Source organism: Lepidochelys olivacea (genome assembly GCF_965140295.1).
Source record: "Lepidochelys olivacea isolate rLepOli2 genome assembly, chromosome: 5".
Lineage (NCBI taxonomy): Eukaryota > Metazoa > Chordata > Testudines > Cheloniidae > Lepidochelys > Lepidochelys olivacea.
Window position 1 is genome coordinate 130,908,315 of NC_140415.1, and position 18,330 is coordinate 130,926,644.

Genomic DNA, 18,330 nt, shown 5'->3' on the forward strand with positions numbered 1-18,330 from the left:
CTGTACCCTTTGTTATTCTGTGTTGTTATTGAAATTAATATATTTGAAAATGTAGTAAACATCCAAAAATATTTAAAATAAATGGTATTCTATTGTTGTTTAACAGCACAATTAATTTTTTTAATTGCATGATTAATCATGATTAATTTTTTTAATCGCTGGACAGCCCTATAAGTAACCATTTCTTCCCATAACATCTGCATGATGAATTTCTGAACTGGCAACACTTTCAGTGCAACACCTTATTTTCTAAGAGCAAATTTTTAATGTATATCCTCTTTCATTCTGTAGAAAGATGTCCATCAGTATCATAACTTATGTCTGTTGATGGCCAAAGCACAAAACAAAAGCTTTAGCACAGTCGTGATGTGTGTTTGGAAGCTCATATACACAAGCACTCAGAAAATCACCTTTTGTTTCCTTTCATTCACAATGTGTACGAGCAGAATCTCAAAATAGTCTCTGGATAGATAATTAAAAGGTTTATCAGGAAGGCATATACAGCTTCTGTTAAACCAGATATTTTTTCCTATTTCATATTATGCTCTGGTTCCACCAGAAGTTATTGGATTAGAAGCAGGCATTATTGGGTGAAATTCTGTGTTATACATAAAGTCAGACTAGATGAGCACAGTGATCCCTTCTGGTCTTAAAATCATTGAATATCTAGCAGCCATGTTTTGGGCAAAGGTCCTTAGTAAACTCCGAAGAAACTTGCAAAGCCACAACGTAGGTATAACTCCTTGTGTTTCATAAAGCACTGTAAGATAGCTGTTCAGGAGTTTAATGCATTTCTCCCCACCCCAAAAAAGCCTCCATTTCCTAACACCAGAGCATGGATTATGTATCTTTATACTCATCTTTTCTTTCCCTCTGCCTGAGAATCTTACTAATTGCCACGTCCCTGAGTAAAGGGCCAGTATACATGTTAGGATGCAGGATGGGAAAATTGTTACCTTTTAAAATTATTTTCCTTGATTAACATCTTCGCTAGTCTGTCACACAACAAAAAATACATACATAACTGAATGGCATGTTTGATCTGGGTGCATGTTTCAGAATTCATTCAGACCTAAGTGAAGTTCAAGTTAGAATTTTACGGACAATTAACCTTCTTTGAGAAATTATTTATATAGATTTGGGAGTACATGACGAGGGGCACGACCGAGTGAGTAGGTTGCTAGGCAATGAGCTCAGCTACCGAAGGTGCCACTGCAGAGGGGTTAGCACTGAATAAAGGACTAATGGAGATATTAATAACAGAAAGGAAATGATCATATAATACATTTTCCATTCTGCCCACCCAGAGTTGATTATGCCCTAGGTAGGATTCAGTGAGTTTAAACTCAGAACTTTTTGAGTAAAATATCCCTCCCCTAAGCGTAAGATTTTATTGTGCTTGAATAATTCAATACTGAGTTAATTTTTAAACTTCAGACTTGCTATAGATTTGTTACTAGGCCTGGCTCAAACACACTTTTTCCCCCTTTCACAAGCACTGAAATCAACCATGACAAAGTGTCTGTGGCTATAGCCCATGTATTTTGACAGTGGTGTCACAGAACTGTAGTTTATTCAGCAGGAATAACTGTCCAATTTGTGAGTTACCCAGCAATTTCTTTGAAAGTGACAGCAGCACATACAATTAATTGTTCATGGATATATTAAGCTTCAAGTATCAAGGGGTAGCCGTGTTCATCTGTATCCACAAAAACAACAAGGAGTCCAGTGGCCCAAATTAATTGTGTTAAATTTGCAAATGAATTTTAGTTCTGCAGTTTCTCTTTGAAGTCTGTTTCTGAAGTTTTTTTGTTCAAGTATGGCTATGTTTAAATCTGGTATAGAATGTCCAGGAAGATTGAAGTGTTCTCCCACTGGCTTTTGTATGTTACCATTCCTGATGTCCAATTTGTGTCCATCTTTTACATAGAAAATAAAAGAATAACTAAAATAAAAGAACTAAAATTAATTTGCAAATTTAACACCATTAATTTGGGCTTGAATAGGGACTGGGAGTGGCTGGCTCACTACAAAAGCAATTTTGCCTCTCCTGGAATTGACACCTCCTCGTCAATTATTGGGAGTGGACTCTCAGAATCATAGAATATCAGGGTTCGAAGGGACCTCAGGAGGTCATCTAGTCCAACCCCCTGCTCAAAGCAGGACTAATCCCCAACTAAATCATCCCAGCCAGAGCTTTGTCAAGCCTGACCAGAAAAACTTCGAAGGAAGGAGATTTCACCACCTCCCTAGGTAATGCATTCCAGTACTTCACCACCCTCCTAGTGAAAAAGGTTTTCCTAATATCCAACTTAAACCTCCCCCACTGCAACTTGAGACCATTACTCCTTGTTCTGTCATCAGCTACCACTGAGAACAGTCTAGATCCATCCTCTTTGGATTCTCCTTTCAGGTAGTTATCAAAGCAGCTATCAAATCCCCCCTCGTTCTTCTCTTCCGCAGACTAAACAATCCCAGTTCCCTCAGCCTCTCCTCAGAAGTCATGTGTTCCAGTCCCCTAATCATTTTTGTTGCCCTCCGCTGGACTCTTTCCAATTTTTCCACATCCTTCTTGTAGTGTGGGGCCCAAAACTGGACACAGTACTCCAGATGAGGCCTCACCAATGTCGAATAGAGGGGAACGATCACGTCCCTCGATCTGCTGTCAATGCCCCTACTTATACATTCCAAAATGCCATTGGCCTTCTTGGCAACAAGGGCACACTGTTGACTCATATCCAGCTTCTCGTCCACTGTAACCCCTAGGTCCTTTTCTGCAGAACTGCTGCCTAGCCATTCGGTCCCTAGTCTGTAGCTGTGCATTGGGTTCTTCCGTCCTAAGTGCAGGACTCTGCACTTGTCCTTGTTGAACCTCATTAGATTTCTTTTGGCCCAATCCTCCAATTTGTCTAGGTCCCTCTGTATCCTATCCCTACCCTCCAGCGACTGAGGTGAGGCTGACTGGCCTGTAGTTTCCAGGATCCTCCTTCTTCCCTTTTTTAAAGATGGGCACTACATTAGCCTTTTTCCAGTCGTCTGGGACCTCCCCCGATTGCCATGAGTTTTCAAAGATAATGGCCAATGGCTCTGCAATCACATCCGCCAACTCCTTTAGCACTCTCACATGCAGCGCATCCGGCCCCACGGACCTGTGCTCGTCCAGCTTTTCTAAATAGTCCTGAACCACTTCTTTCTCCACAGAGGGCTGGTCACCTCCTCCCCATGCTGTGCTACCCAGTGCAGTAGCCTGGGAGCTGACCTTGTTCGTGAAGACAGAGGCAAAAAAAGCATTGAGTACATTAGCTTTTTCCACATCCTCTGTCACTAGGTTGCCTCCCTCATTCAGTAAGGGGCCCACACTTTCCTTGGCTTTCTTCTTGTTGCTAACATACCTGAAGAAACCCTTCTTGTTACTCTTAACATCTCTTGCTAGCTGCAATTCCAGGTGTGTTTTGGCCTTCCTGATTTCACTCCTGCATGCCCGAGCAATATTTTTATACTCTTCCCTGGTCATTTGTTCAATCTTCCACTTCTTGTGAGCTTCTTTTTTGTATTTAAGATCAGCAAGGATTTCACTGTTAAGCCAAGCTGGTCGCCTGCCATATTTACTATTCTTTCTACACATCGGGATGGTTTGTCCCTGTAACCTCAATAAGGATTCTTTAAAATACAGCCAGCTCTGCTGGACTCTGCTGCTCTCCTTTCTTCCCTGTGTCAGGATCCTGAACTCGACCATCTCATGGTCACTGCCTCCCAGGTTCCCATCCACTTTTGCTTCCCCTAACTCTTTCCGGTTTGTGAACAGCAGGTCAAGAAGAGCTCTGCCCCTAGTTGGTTCCTCCAGCACTTACACCAGGAAGTTGTCCCCTACGCTTTCCAAAAACTTCCTGGATTGCCTGTGCACCCCTGTATTGCTCTCCCAGCAGATATCAGGGTGATTGAAGTCTCCTATGAGAACCAGGGCCAGCAATCTAGTAACTTCCGAGAGTTGCTGGAAGAAAGCCTCGTCCACCTCCTCCCCCTAGTCTGGTGGTCTATAGCAGACTCCCACCACGACATCACCCTTGTTGCTCACATTTCTAAACTTAATCCAGAGACTCTCAGGTTTTTCTGCAGTTTCATACTGGAGCTCTGAGCAGTCATACTGCTCCCTTACATACAGTGCAACTCCCCTCCTTTTCTGCCCTGCCTGTCCTTCCTGAACAGTTTATATCCATCCATGACAGTACTCCAGTCATGTGAGTTATCCCACCAAGTCTCTGTTATTCCAATCACATCATAATTCCTTGACTGTGCCAGGACTTCCAGTTCTCCCTGCTTGTTTCCCAGGCTTCTTGCATTTGTGTCTAGACACTTGAGCTAACTCGCTGATCGTCCCTCTTTCTCACTATGAGGCAGGAGCCCTGCCCTCTTGCACGCTCCTGCTCGTGCTTCTTCCCGGTGTCCCACTTCCCCACTTACCTCAGGGCTTTGGTCTCCTTCCCCCAGTGAACCTAGTGTCAAAGTTTGACTCAGACTCACAATTTATCAGACCACTCTGTTTTATTAGCAAAGCTGCTCTGCTAATACATTTAGAAGTGAGCCCTCTGAGTGGGGCTTGTGTCTTTTAATTTATACAGTTTTTTGGAGAACAACTTACAGAGAAGTTACAGACAAAAGAAGAAAAAGATTTTAGTCACCACCCTTCGAGATCCCTGAGACCAGTCATGTATCTTCAATTACCTGCCACCCTTAACAATCTCCTTTAACAGCTTCCAGTTAACTTAACTAACTGCCCTTCACACCTTCCATTCTGATGCCTGCTTCTTAGTGCTGGCTCTATCTTAATTGCTTCTCCATTCAAAAGCTAACTGTCCCTACGTGTGCTCCCTCAGATACTTTGTAACATGTTTTGGCATGCCCTCTCATATACAATGTATCCAGCATGTCCCCTTATACAACGTTATACTTATACAATGTTATACTTCCACACTAGTTTAAAGCCCTCCTCACTAGGTTAGCCAGCCTGCTTGCAAAGATGCTCTTCCCTCTCTTCGTTAGGTGGAGCCCGTCTCTGCCTAGAACTCCTCCTTCTTGGAACACCGTCCCATGGTCAAAGAATCCAAAGCCTTCTCTCTGACACCACCTGCGTAGCCATTCGTTGACTTCCATGATTCGACGGTCTCTACCCAGGCCTTTTCCTTCCATGGGGAGGATGGACGAGAAGACCACTTGCACCTCAAACTCCTTTATCCTTCTTCCCAGAGCCACGTAGTCTGCAGTGATCCGCTCAAGGTCATTCTTGGCAGTATCATTGGTGCCCACGTGGAGAAGCAGGAAGGGGTAGCGATCCGAGGGCTTGATGAGTCTCGGCAGTCTCTCCGTCACATCGTTTATCCTAGCTCCTGGCAAGCAGTAGACTTCTTGGTTTTCCCGGTTGGGGCGGCAGATAGATGACTCAGTCCCCCTGAGGAGAGAGACCACCCGACCACCACTACCCGCCTCCTCCTCTTGGGAGCGGTGGTCGTGGAACCCCCAACCCTAGGACAATGCATCTCATGCCTTTCAATTGGCGAGGTCTCCTTCTGTTCCCTTCCCTCAGATGTATCACCTAGTCCACTCTCTGCATTAGTACCTGTGGAGAGAACATGAAAACGGTTACTTACCTGTATCTGCATTGCTGGTGCATGGACGCTCCCCTTTCTTCTTCTGGAGGTCACATACTGCCAAATTTCTTCACCGTCCTCCTGTCCCCACAGTGCGGCCTGCTCTGAATCTTCAGAACTTTGTGTCTGTAGAAGCATATCCTGACGTCTGTCGAGGAAATCTTCAGTTTCTCTTATGCAACGCAGGGTCGATACTTGTTGCTCCAGACCTTGAATCTTCTCTTCCAATATGGAGACCAGCTTGCAACTTTGTACAGACAAAGTCGCTTCTGTTCTGTGGAAGAAAGACAAACATGGCACATCCAGTGCAGGTCACAACAGCTGAACACCCCCCATCCATATTACCTTCCTTCTACGAGCTTCCTCAGGAGTTGTAGTGACTACTCAGTGAAGCCGGCAAGATGTAAGCCTCAGTGGGCTCTCCCCAGGCAAACTCCCTCTGTTAGCCTCTCTGCTGTTCGCCGCTCAGCTGGTTCGCAGCTGACTAGCTTTTTATAACAGTCAGGCCCACTCAAGGCTCACCTGGAACAAAGCACTCCCAATTCACACTTTTCAAACCACCAGTCAAGCACACGGTCAAACTGTCCCCACAACAGACACTCAGATACTCACCAACACAGCCTCCCTAATGCAGCCCTTAGCGTACCTCCTCTCAGACAGCTCCCAGGCAAACTCCCTCTGTTAGCCGCTCTGCTGTTCGCTGGACTCCATCCACCCTGACTGAATTGGCCCTGTCAGCACTAGTTCTCCACTTGTAAGGTAACTCCCTTCTCTTCATGTGTCAGTATATTTATGCCTGCATCTGTAATCTTTACTCCATGCATCTGAAGACGTGAGGCTTTTACCCATGAAAGCTTATGCCCAAATAAATCTGTTAGTCTTTAAGGTGCCATCAGACTCCTTGTTATATTAAGCCTCAGTTATAATATTTTCATTTGGCCCACAGACAGATATTTCTTGAATCCCATAGGCATGTCCAAGAAGCTATTCCTAGTTCCTCTGGCCCAAAGCTGTAACTTTAAGCAGTCAGTACACATTGACTCGAGACCAAGGTTCTGATTTGAGTAGCCATCAGGATCAGTAACTGCAGGAAAGAAAAAGATATGCATAAGTGAATCTCCACCAATGTATTGTATGTTTGTCAGTTTTCAATACCCAAGGTAAAAATTCAAAGCTGTATTCATTGGCATGATATATATGGCACTAGGATCTGATGATTCATGACTCACTTGAAAATTCAAATGTATTTCTTTATTTCGATTTATTTTCTTACTTTTTATAAATGTGCCTCTTAAAAATCTGTATGCTCGTTTAAAAAAAAAAAAGAATCAGCAACACCATAATATGTCCCGTAGCTAATGGATAATAGAAAACATGGCTTTGTTTGCATATTAACAAATGTAAACAAAAAGTCCCATACCCAATCCAAGAATTCCCAAGATACACTCAACCGTTCCTTTCAGAAAAGTGCAAGGTGAACAGATAGGCGCCCTGCACTTTGCCATGAAAGTCAGCAGATCTGGAAATGACAAAGGCGTGAATAAATGTACTGAGATCCATGTCCAAAAAAAAAGTCTCATTCTTCTCAGTGAGTCTACATGAAAAAAGCACTCTTGCCCATCCTTGCTATCTGATCATCCAGAAACAAACACTGATCCAATGGAACCCCCATATCTTCATGTCAACTATGAAAAAAATAGTCATATCCTCTAAACTAAGGGACAGATGTCTTCCTTGCATTTTTCTGTGACTGAATGCTATATGCATCTCAGCAAACAATTTGATTATGTGCTTAACTACTTTGCTAAATACAATAGTAAGCACACTTTGAAGTCTTCTGTTGAATTAGGACAATAATTCTGCCCAGTTTACTGTTTCTGGTTCCCATAGTATGATGATTTTCTGTCTTGACTGTAACCAGTCAGAGATATAGGAAGAATGGGGCACCCTGGGCCCATAATACAGATAATAAAGGGTAGTGAGAGTTGGCAAGAGAATCCCGTTATTGGACACAACCCTGTCAGGTGCTGAGCACTCTCCAGCAAAACACTTAAAGCACGTGCCTAAAGTTAAACTTAAGTGTAATGCAGGATTGGTCTAGAGTGCTCAGTATTCTCCAGGATTGAGCCCACTAAGTCTTAGGAAGCGGATGTGTATGGGTCCTTCCCATATTTTTCATTACCGTTTTCATTACCATTCTGTTTCTAAAGAGACATGACTGTTTTTTAAATGTCTCGTGCCTTTTTTTTCCCCTAATGTACCATAATGAAACGTGGTTGAACATATGCAAATTATGTACAGTGAATTTGGAATTTTGTGACCCAAAAAAAAAATTAGGCCCAAATCCTGCAGAGACCTTCGCATGTACATAACTGTATGTACCTGAGTAGCCCATTGACTTCAGTGTGACTATTCATGTGTATGAAGTTATGTCTGTGTTTAAATCGTTGTAGGATCAGGGCCTAGTTTTGTACTTTCAGTTCTCATGTAAGTAAAGAATATTTTCTTCTATCTCTGTGTGTTTGCTTTAACACTGTCTAAATTCTGTTACATCACTGATTTGTGCTGTGAGATAGTTCTGCAGTAAAACATGTAGGCTTTCTCTGGTTTAAAAAACAATGCATAATTTGAAGTGTGTTTAATATCCATGGGATTTGGGCACATAACTCTGTTAGGCTCCTTTGAAAATCCAGCCATATCCTATAACAAAAACTAGGAAGGCAGAGAGTAATAAGTGAACAGAAGAATATCATTGGGACCATCTTTTTGTTCTGTGTTTGTTCAGCACCTATCACAATGGAGTCCTGGTCCATGACTATGGTCCTAGCCACTACAAAAACAATGAGGCGTCCTTGTGGCACCTCAGAGACTAACAAATTTATTGAACCAATACAGGTTTCAGAGTAACATGCTTATGCTCAAATAAATTGGTTAGTCTCTAAGGTGCCACAAGTACTCCTTTTCTTTTAGCCAATACAGTAATACAAATAATAAATAATTATTTTTATTATTCTCCTTGCATAGAGTGGAGAGTGTTAATTTAATTTTGCATTTTAGTAATGAAGTATTTCAGTTATCAGTTACATGTACAAAATACCTTAATCTGGTTTCTTTTTCTAAAGCTGAAGGAAATCTTGGACCCTGCACTAGAGCCTGTTCTTTTGAAGCAGACCTTTGTTACTGGTGGAAGAATGCTTATTCGCCTTGGAGATTCTGACATTGATTATGACAGAAACTTTAGGTTCTACATGACAACTAAACTACCAAATCCACACTACCTTCCAGAGGTATGATGCAGCATTCTAAATTCATGTCATACAAACCATAATCAATATTACTAGAAGGACATTATCAAATTCTGTTGGCCCACATTATTACAGACCTTCCCAAGTCTCAGCTGGTATCTTTTATAATTAAAGTTTTAAAACAGGTGAAAATAAATAAACCCATGTCCTTTCATTCCATGGGTGAATGTAGCACAGTAGAGTCCAACATGTCCATGCTACTGTATGTGAAAACATTCATGGACTTATCGACTGTTCTGACAAAGAGAGGTTCGCTCCTGCTGCACAGTATCACCAGGACTGAGTCATGTCTCAGGGCTCAACCATTTTGTTGTGTCCCATATTGGAGGTTCAGAATACAGGGCCACTGAGACTGGTCCTGTGTGTTGTTGGAGTCCTGTATGTTGGGTCTTCCAGAAGATCCTGCCACCTGGAGGGGAGAGCTCTATCACATGGCTACTCAAATATTAACATGACAGCATGACTTCCAGTGAAGACCCTCATTCATTAATGGACAAGCTGTATGGCCTATTTGAAGGACCTTTGGAGGGTACCCCTAATGGGCTTACTTAGGAGATCCTGCTGTCTGAAAGGGGATTGTTTCATTAGTGGTTCCTCTGAAAATCCGCCACTAGTGAGATCCTCCACAGTCAGCTCCCTCCCAAAAACCCCACTGCAAAAAGGGTAGCACAGCTAGTAGGATTTCCTAGAAAATTTACAGATGTCTATCACTTTCTAGACAGCTCTGGGGTCTAGCCAGATGATGGATGGTGTAGGACTGGGTAACTGTGATGTAATTGCTTTGATTAAGGAGGTATTGCAGGCAACTGATACACACTTTATTTCAGAACCCTATTACTTTATTCTGAGGTTCATATGGTCCTATATTTTGTATTTATATGCCGTATCATCCAGTTTCCACACATAATATTGTCTGTTACTTTATTCTGAAAGCATTTTGAAAATCAAGCAGTCTGCTGAAGTGCCTAACGGTAGACACCCAGGTTTGAAAAGATGCACTGTCAGCTACATGGGCCGGGGTATAAGGTGACCTCCATTCGGATCCTGGTTCTGATGTTGACTTGGAGTGTGACAGTAGCCAAGTCGCCTAAGCCCTGTGTGTCTCAGTTCATTTTACAGTCACAGCAAATTAAAGATGCCCCAATAGGCCTCATGGTCTAAAGGACTAAGAACTGGGGTGGAAGCCAGGAATTTAGGAGTTCATGCTATTCCAAAGTGTAGGCAACTGGTCATAATCCTTCTTTGTTCTTATGTAGCACTTTATAGGCAGGTTTTATTTATGTTCACAGCCCCCCAGGAGAAAGACAACTAAATTCCTTTTCTTACTGCTCCAGCTTTTAAGTAATTGTTGCAGGCTGACTTTCAGAATTGCTGAGCACCACAACGCCAATTGAAGTCAATCGGAAATGTTGGTGCTCAGCACTTCTACAAATCCAGCCCTGCATGTTTAGACCAGCTTGTGTAATTAGGCACTTAACTCTTGTATGTATTTAAACAGCTGCACGCACATGCCTGCCGCATCCTTCTTTAAGATCACGGCTTAAAAGTGATCACTGTTTCTTACTGTGCATGCACCAGGCTACTTTTCAAATATTCAAGACTTTTGTACTTTGTAGCCATATTTTCTCAAACTTGCTGTCCCTTATACTAGTCATTGCAGACTGGTTTCATGTAAAATTCAAAGTTTATAGTTAGGGCCTGTCACGGGGTGCACAGTCGGCCCCTCTTCTGAAGGCCCAGTTGCCTTCCCAAATAAGTCCAGGGAGACTTCAGCTTTGTGCAACACCTGTGTCCTTTATTCTTTAAGCATTTTCCCACCACCAGTGTCCAACTATATACAGTCCTTACAGGTTTCTTGTCTACCGCAGGCTGGGTTAGTAAGCAGCTAGAGGGCTTCCACTTCCCTCTCTGACTGACCCCTCTCTCTGGCTGCCCACGGCTTCTGGTTCCTTCCCAACCTTTATAGCTCCTAGCCTATCCCGTTGGCAGGTGTTGCCAGTCGCCAGGCAGGCATAAGGCTTTTCATCCAGCCCCAATCAATCCTCCTTGATTGGGGCTGGCGTGGCAGGGGCTGATTAGGTGTGTTTGCAGCAGCACCCTGCCACAAGGCCCTACTAAATTCACGGTCCATTTTGATCAATTTCACAGTCATAGGATTTAAAAAATCATAAATTTAATGATTTCAGCTTTTTAAATCTGAAATTTCATGGTGTTGTAATTGTAGGGGTCCTAATCTAGAAAGGCGTCGTCGGGGATCACAAGGTTATTGTGCAGTGGGGCGGGCGGGGGTCTTGGTACTGCTAACCTTACTTCTGCACTGCTACTGGCAGTGGCACCTTCAGAGCTGGGTGGCCAGAGAGCAGTGGCTGCTGCTGGCCGGGAGCCCAGCTCGGAAGGCAGAGCCGCTGCCAGCAGCAGCGCAGAAGTCAGGATGTCATGGTATGGTATTGCCACCCTTACTTCTGCGCTGCTGCATGCAGAGCTGGGCCCTCAGTCAGCAGCTGCCACTCTCCAGCCACCCAGCTCTGAAGACAGTGCAGAAGTAAGGGTGGTAATATTACGACCCCCCCTAAAATAACCTTGTAACTCCCCTACAACTCCCTTTTGGGTCAGGAGCCCCAATTTGAGAAACGCTGGTCTCCCCTGTGAAATCTGTATAGTATAGGGTAAAAACGCACAAAAGACCACATTTCATGGGGAGAGACCAGATTTCACGGTCCGTGATGTATTTTTCATGGCTGTGAATTTGATAGGGCCCTATTTATAGTTTCAGCCTTTTGTGAATTATGCCACTGGAAATAATTATAAGAACAGTTATTGTGCAAAGTGAAAAACGTACTTTTATTTCATCCTCTCATCCCTCCAAAAGTTTGATCAAACCTCCCAAAAATCGCTTTTGGACATAAACCAACAATGTGAAATTTCAGCCCAAATGGAAATTTTTGAGTAAGTTGTGAACAGCTATAAATTAAAGTTTAGATTGGAAAAGCCTTCTCAGCCATAACTCTACCTTCACTGTGGGTGCCATTATTATTCTTAACTAAACCCCTGATTTTATTTTCTTAACCTACATAGAAATAATTTTTGTCATTTGTTATGTTTATTCTACAGGTGTGTATTAAAGTTACTATAATCAATTTCACTGTAACCAGATCTGGCCTGGAGGATCAGTTGCTAAGGTTTATAACTTTTATTTCCATTATTAATTTCACAGTAGTTGCTTTTAAATGTTTAAGGTGACAGCAGGATAAAATGAAAGAGGGAAAACAATAAAGAAAATGTTTTTCCACATAGTTATATAAAGTATCAAGTCACAATCACCAATAACTTAAGGACAACCTATTTCTTGCCTTAGTATGCATGTTTTCTAAAATGTCTTATGCTGGGATAGGTATATCTAATTTTTGAAGTATTGTAATAGGAATCAGCTATTTGTAACTCGGGATACATAATTACTTATATTTTTCTAATACTCTGTCTAATAGGCTAGATTTAAAAATCATGACCCACTACTTGACTTTAGGGGGAGCTGAATCAAGCCCATATAATGAGCATGGAACATGCTGATGTGACATATTTGATATTGTTTATATTAATACCAAATGAAAATATCCTAAATATACTCTTGGTTACAAGACAAGATCAGACCTACATTGATTTTCGAGTGAGAAATATACCCAGAACATGGGGTGGTTCTTTGAGTGGGTGAAGACATGTATTGTATTCATGCCCAGTGCACTGAAGCCAGAGAACTTTGCTTAGCAGTACCCACTGGAGCAGCGCTCATGCCCTCTGTCCCTTGTAGCCCCTTCCCAAGCTATATAAGGGCGATGCTGCCCTGACCCCCCTCAGTTCCTTCTCACCCCCTGTGGCTTGAGTCAGAGTGGTGTCTCACTTCATGTTCTTCATCACAGTGTTCCTCTAGTTTTTTTCTGTAAATACTTAGTTAAGTTTAGTAGTACCTTAGAATTTAGTTTAGCTTAGTGTAGTTAGTAGAGTTTTTTAACCCAGGGTGCTCCCTTCTCCAAGTTTTAAACATTGTCCCTCATGTGGCATTGCTATCCCTAGTAGTGAACCCCGCACACCCAGTGTGGGTTGTTCCTTGTGCAAAGGCACATTAAGGAAGGGCACTCCATCGGTAAGGCATTTAAGAGAACGCAGGTGGCAAGGGACTTGTGTTTGAAGCAGCACATAGTGAGGCCTGCTGCGGAGCCGCAGACTGCTGCATACCATCAGGCCCCCCCGAGAGCTCCTGAGCTGTTACAGATGGGGCTGCACCTATGGACTTGGATTCTTTGCCCAGGAGGAAGAGGGACCATTCTTTTCCTCTGGGGACCAGAAGAAGGAGAACCAAAAAAAACAGACCTGGTCCACTCCAGAGTTCGGAGAAATTTCTCCTCCCTATCTAGGAGTAGGAGTACTTGTGGCACCTTAGAGACTAACCAATTTATTTGAGCATGAGCTTTCGTGAGCTACAACTCACTTCATCGGATGCATGCCGTGGAAACTGCAGCAGGCTTTATTTATACACAGAGAATATGAAAAAATACCTCCTCCCACCCCACTGTCCTGCTGGTAATAGCTTATCTAAAGTGATCATCAGGTGGGCCATTTCCAGCACAAATCCTATCTAGGAATGCAGACCAGCAGCGTTAGTCTTCCGGTACGTGGGATAGAGCTGGGCTGTCAACCTTCTGTCCAGTACCAATGCCTGATTAATTAGACTCCACACTGTCAACTCTGGTTGTTAGGGGGCTTATTCCTTCACCCACTTACTTCCCTGGTCCTTCTCGCATGAACAGAGAGCAACAATACCCGAAGTCCAAAGGTGCAAACAATTCGATGTTTATTGGGGTGAACTTCCAGCAAGCATGATTCCAGTTTCCTTCCTTAGTATCCTCCTTCCCAGCTCTGACACCACAGAGCCTTACACCTGTGTCCCTGTTCCCATTCCTACCCTTAGCCAAACATGATTCCAACTTCCTTACTCCCATTCCCTGTTCCCATTTCCCCCTTTAGCAAAACATGATTCCAATTTTCTTACCCCCATTCCCTGCTCCCATTTCCCACACCCACATGCCCATGCCCACCCCCACCCACACCCAGTCACTTCCTCATTGACTACAGATTATATAGTAAAACTTGAGTTCTGCTTAGCTATACCTTAACCAATCATTTTCCTGAAATTTAACTAACCAATCCTAACATATTGTAACATGATTATGTAACCAATTATATCCCACCACCTTAATTAGTTTACACCCAGCAAAATTAATTATACAGCAGACAGGAACAATCACAGAACCAGACAGAGATTATATAGACAAACAATAGCAAAGTGGGAACTACAATGACAAGACAACACAGAAGTGAGGATTTCACATCCCAGCTATTGATAAGTGAGTTCTTGCCAGACAGGATGCTATCAAACTAAGTTTCCTTTTACATTTTCTAGGCACTTCCCTTTCTCTGGAGGTGATAGGAATACAATCCTGTCCTGATAGTGCCTAACAGCCCAATAGCACCTTATTTCAGTGTGACTAGTTTGGAATGTGAGGATGTGACCGGTCGCTTCCCAGCTTATGGCTGCCTCTGCTGCTTAGCCAAAGGCCTTAGACTAAGAACAGGGCCTCAGACTGTCACAGTAAGAGAAGGCCCTTACACCAGCAGACAGTGATTTTGATTCTTTCTTTTATACCTCTATCACTAGCCAAGTGATAAGAATACACCTAAATTCTTAGAGTACAGGCCTTTACAGACAGGCCTGAATATCTTTATCCTAACACTTGGTACCATCCAGGGGAGGGGATTGTCCATTGAGTTCAGCACTGATGACAGTGGTGTCTGCACAGACAGTCTCCACAACACCAATGTATCAGGCAGCAGTGGAATTGCTGTGCCTGTCTGTTCCCGATTTGCCACTTAGTCTAGAAAATTCGACAGCTGTGGCTTCATCTTGGGTGTCCTCAGCACCTCCTGGATTGGTGGCCAACTTAGTGTTATTGCCAGCACAGTCATCTGCAGTGCCTCATACACAGAGCTCTGGGTTACAGGGGCCTGGACCCTGTTTGGTACCGAGGGCAGATGCTATCCTCAGTACCGACAACGATTCCGGCGCAGTCTACATAGGCTAAGTGTTTGGTACCAATGCCCGCTCTGGTACCGCATGTGTGTGTGATACATTTACCACTACTCAAAGTGCCTTTGACTGTACTATCATAATGCCAATTAGGCCAGTGTGTTGGACTGCAGATGATTCGGGATGAGACGGCTTGGAAGGAACTTCAAGATCAAGTGCAGAAATGCCTTCCTCTCCTTTGCCTTTGCAGTACCACTCAGAGATTTTCAAGACCTCCTGGGATCATCATTGGTACTGGGATTTGTTCCACTCCTACAGTAGGGACAAAGCTTCCAGGCCTATCTCCTACTGGTCACTAATGTTGTATCCCTGTCAACTGTAGCCTCTTAGGAATCTGTGGGTGATTCTTCATTCAGCGAGGTCCTGATCATGTGCTCAGTCCAGGGCTAGATCACTTGTTCCTCAGATGGTCTCTCCAGGTGAGCCACCTGTGCTACAGCCACAGACTAAGGGGGCTTCCTCTGACCTGGTGCAACCTGATCCATTGATACAGTCAAATGTGTTACCACAAGAGATTCCAGTGATTCCACTTCCCTTTTCTGCCTCTTTACCAGATGATGCTATGGTGCCCGAGTCCTCATCTCCGGAACTGGAGGATTTTAAATTTTATCAAGCGCTCCTGAGATGAATGGCATCATCAGTGGATATTCAGGCTCAATTTGTTCAGGAAAACTCTCATAAGTTAGTGGATATTCGTCAATCCTCAGCTCCTGAAAGAGTCACTCTCCCTATGAATGAAGTGATATTGGAGTTTGCCAAATCTCTGTGGAATACCTCAGCATCTATAACACCCATGGCTAAGCATACCGATGAGAGATATTGTGTCCCCATGCAAGGTTTCAAGTATTTTTTCTCTCATCCACCTCCTAATTCCCTGGTTGTGACAGAGGCAAATGAGAGGGTACAGGAGGGGAGATGTAAATTTACACCTAAATACAAAGTCTAAAAGGTTAGATTTGATGTGGAGAAAAGTGTTTTCAACCTCCTTATTGCAAATGTGAATTGCCAGCCAGCAAGCGTGATTGTCTAAATATGACTTTGCAAATTGGGATGCCAAGTTACCAGAATTCTCCATAGAAGAGTTTAAGGCATTTATTGCAGAGAGCTGTTTGGTGGCCAAGACCTCTTCACAGTCAGCACTGGATGTAGCAGATATTCCATGCAGATATGTGACTTCAGCTGTGATGATGAGGATGGCCTCATGGCTACAGATCTCTGGCCTAGCTCCTAAAGCTCAACAGACCATAGAGGACTTACCATTTGATGGTCAGTTTTTGCTTTCTGAGAGAACTGATGAGACTTTACATTCTTTTAAGGACTTTTGAGCTACTTTATAGTCTTCTGGGGGTGTCTAGCTACACCACAAAGGGATGTCATTTTGTAGGTCAGCAATAACACTAGCAATGTTGCGCTGAGTGATACATTCACCAGTCATCCTACTCTGTTAGGCTGCAAGACTTCCCAAGAAAAGGACATCACTGAAGAGAAGATCTTCTGAATCTAGTTTTAGCCAACCAGCCTATCCTTCTTCACCTTCAGGGAGGCAGCCTATTTGATTTTAAGATTGAGAGCAGCATACAAGTTGTGGACCTCCCACATTTCTTCATCTGCTTCCTGACCTGCTGACTCAGCACCATGGTCAGGTTGTTCATCCAGTGCTGAAAAGTCTACACCTCACAGCATAGATTGTACATGGCTAGACATGTAGGTAGGGCAAGGCTTGGAAGCAGTTCAGAGGATCCTGCTTAATAGTAGAAAACCATCTACTTAGTTGGTTTGGTCAAGATCTAAGGGAATTCAATCCATGTGAGCTTGTGTTCAGGATATTTTGGGCTAGCTCTTATATTTGATGTCCTTGGGTCTAGGTCTTAGAACCTAGGGTTCATTTGTTGGCAATCTCAACATTCCATCCTCTGATCCAAGGAAAGTCAATTTTCTGAAAGATATTTTCCATCTGTTTCCACTTATGAAGGAAATCGTCCCATTCTGGGACATTAATACTATACTGGCTGCCCTCATGGGTCCTCTGTTTGAGCCGACAGCAACCTGCTTGTTGTCTCTCCTCTTGTGGCTATAACATCCACAATAAGAGTCAGAGAATTACAAGCCTTACTGGCATAACCTCCATATACTCAATTCTTCAGAGACAAAGTTTCCTTAAGATCGTAGCCAAAGATTTTGTCCATGGTGGTTTCAGTTTTACCTTAACCAAGTTATTTACTTGCCTATATCCTTTCCGAAGCAACACTCAAATGCAAATGAGCAGCATATCCAGATGTTAGATGTGAGGCTGTGCTTGGCATTCTATTTGGAAAGAACTAAACTATTTCATTCAACACCTTGACTTTTTGTCAGATGAAAGGTCAGCTGGTCTCCTCACAGAGGATGTCCAGGTGTGTAACTTACAGGCTCACTCAATGAGAGCCCAACAGACATCTATCTCATTTCTCAACGATGTTTCAGTATTGTACATTTACAGGGCTGCTACATAATCTTCCATACATATTTTTATCAAATATTGTGCTATTATAATGGCATCTAAGTCAGATGCAAACTTTGGGATGGCAGTTCTGCAGTCACTGTTTAAGTAGTCACTGAGTCTCTTGTCTCACAAGTACTGCTTGTGAGTCACCTGAGTGGAATACACGTCTGTAACCACTTGAAGAAGAAAAGATGGTTTCTTACCTGCATTGTACTTGTTGTCTTTGAGATGTGGGTGAAGACATATATTGCACCATCTACCCTCCATCCCCACTGCATCAGAGTCTCCAGTCTGGGATTTGAGGAACTGAGCCCAGTTGGGGTGGTGCTGCTGTTAGATAGCCTGGGCAGGGGTTATTTGGGTCAGAAGGTGCGAGCACTGCACATACAGGTACTGCTAAGCAAAGTTCTCTGGCTTCAGTGCGCTGGGCACACACACACCTGAGTGGAATACATACCTGCACTCACATCTCAAAGAACAAGAGTAATAATACAGGTAAGTGACTGTCTTGTTTGGGTCGATGGGTCAGATGTATTTTGCTGTTCTGAATAACTGACTAACAATTATGTTTAAAATAACTATTACTATTTGATATTCTATCAGTTATATCTAGTTTCTTTACATATAGCTGTAAGTAAATGTATTTTTAAATTATAAAGAGTGATTTACATATAAATATACATATTTATCTTGTGGGTGTATTCTATAAAGTCCCATTTCATCACACATCTTAAGCCTGTGCTTAACTGTAACCATGTG

The 18,330-nt window shown here is 43.1% G+C and overlaps 1 protein-coding gene across 1 annotated transcript in view; it reads left to right on the plus strand.

The window, feature by feature from the left end:
- The window catches only part of DNAH6 (dynein axonemal heavy chain 6), a 192,411-nt gene that overhangs the window by 123,142 nt on the left and 50,939 nt on the right, over positions 1-18,330 (plus strand). Inside the window, exons 57-58 of the mRNA XM_084627883.1 lie at positions 8,768-8,932; positions 12,062-12,129. Of these exons, the coding sequence (XP_084484009.1) occupies positions 8,768-8,932; positions 12,062-12,129 (233 nt within the window). The remainder of the gene's footprint in view (positions 1-8,767; positions 8,933-12,061; positions 12,130-18,330) is intronic.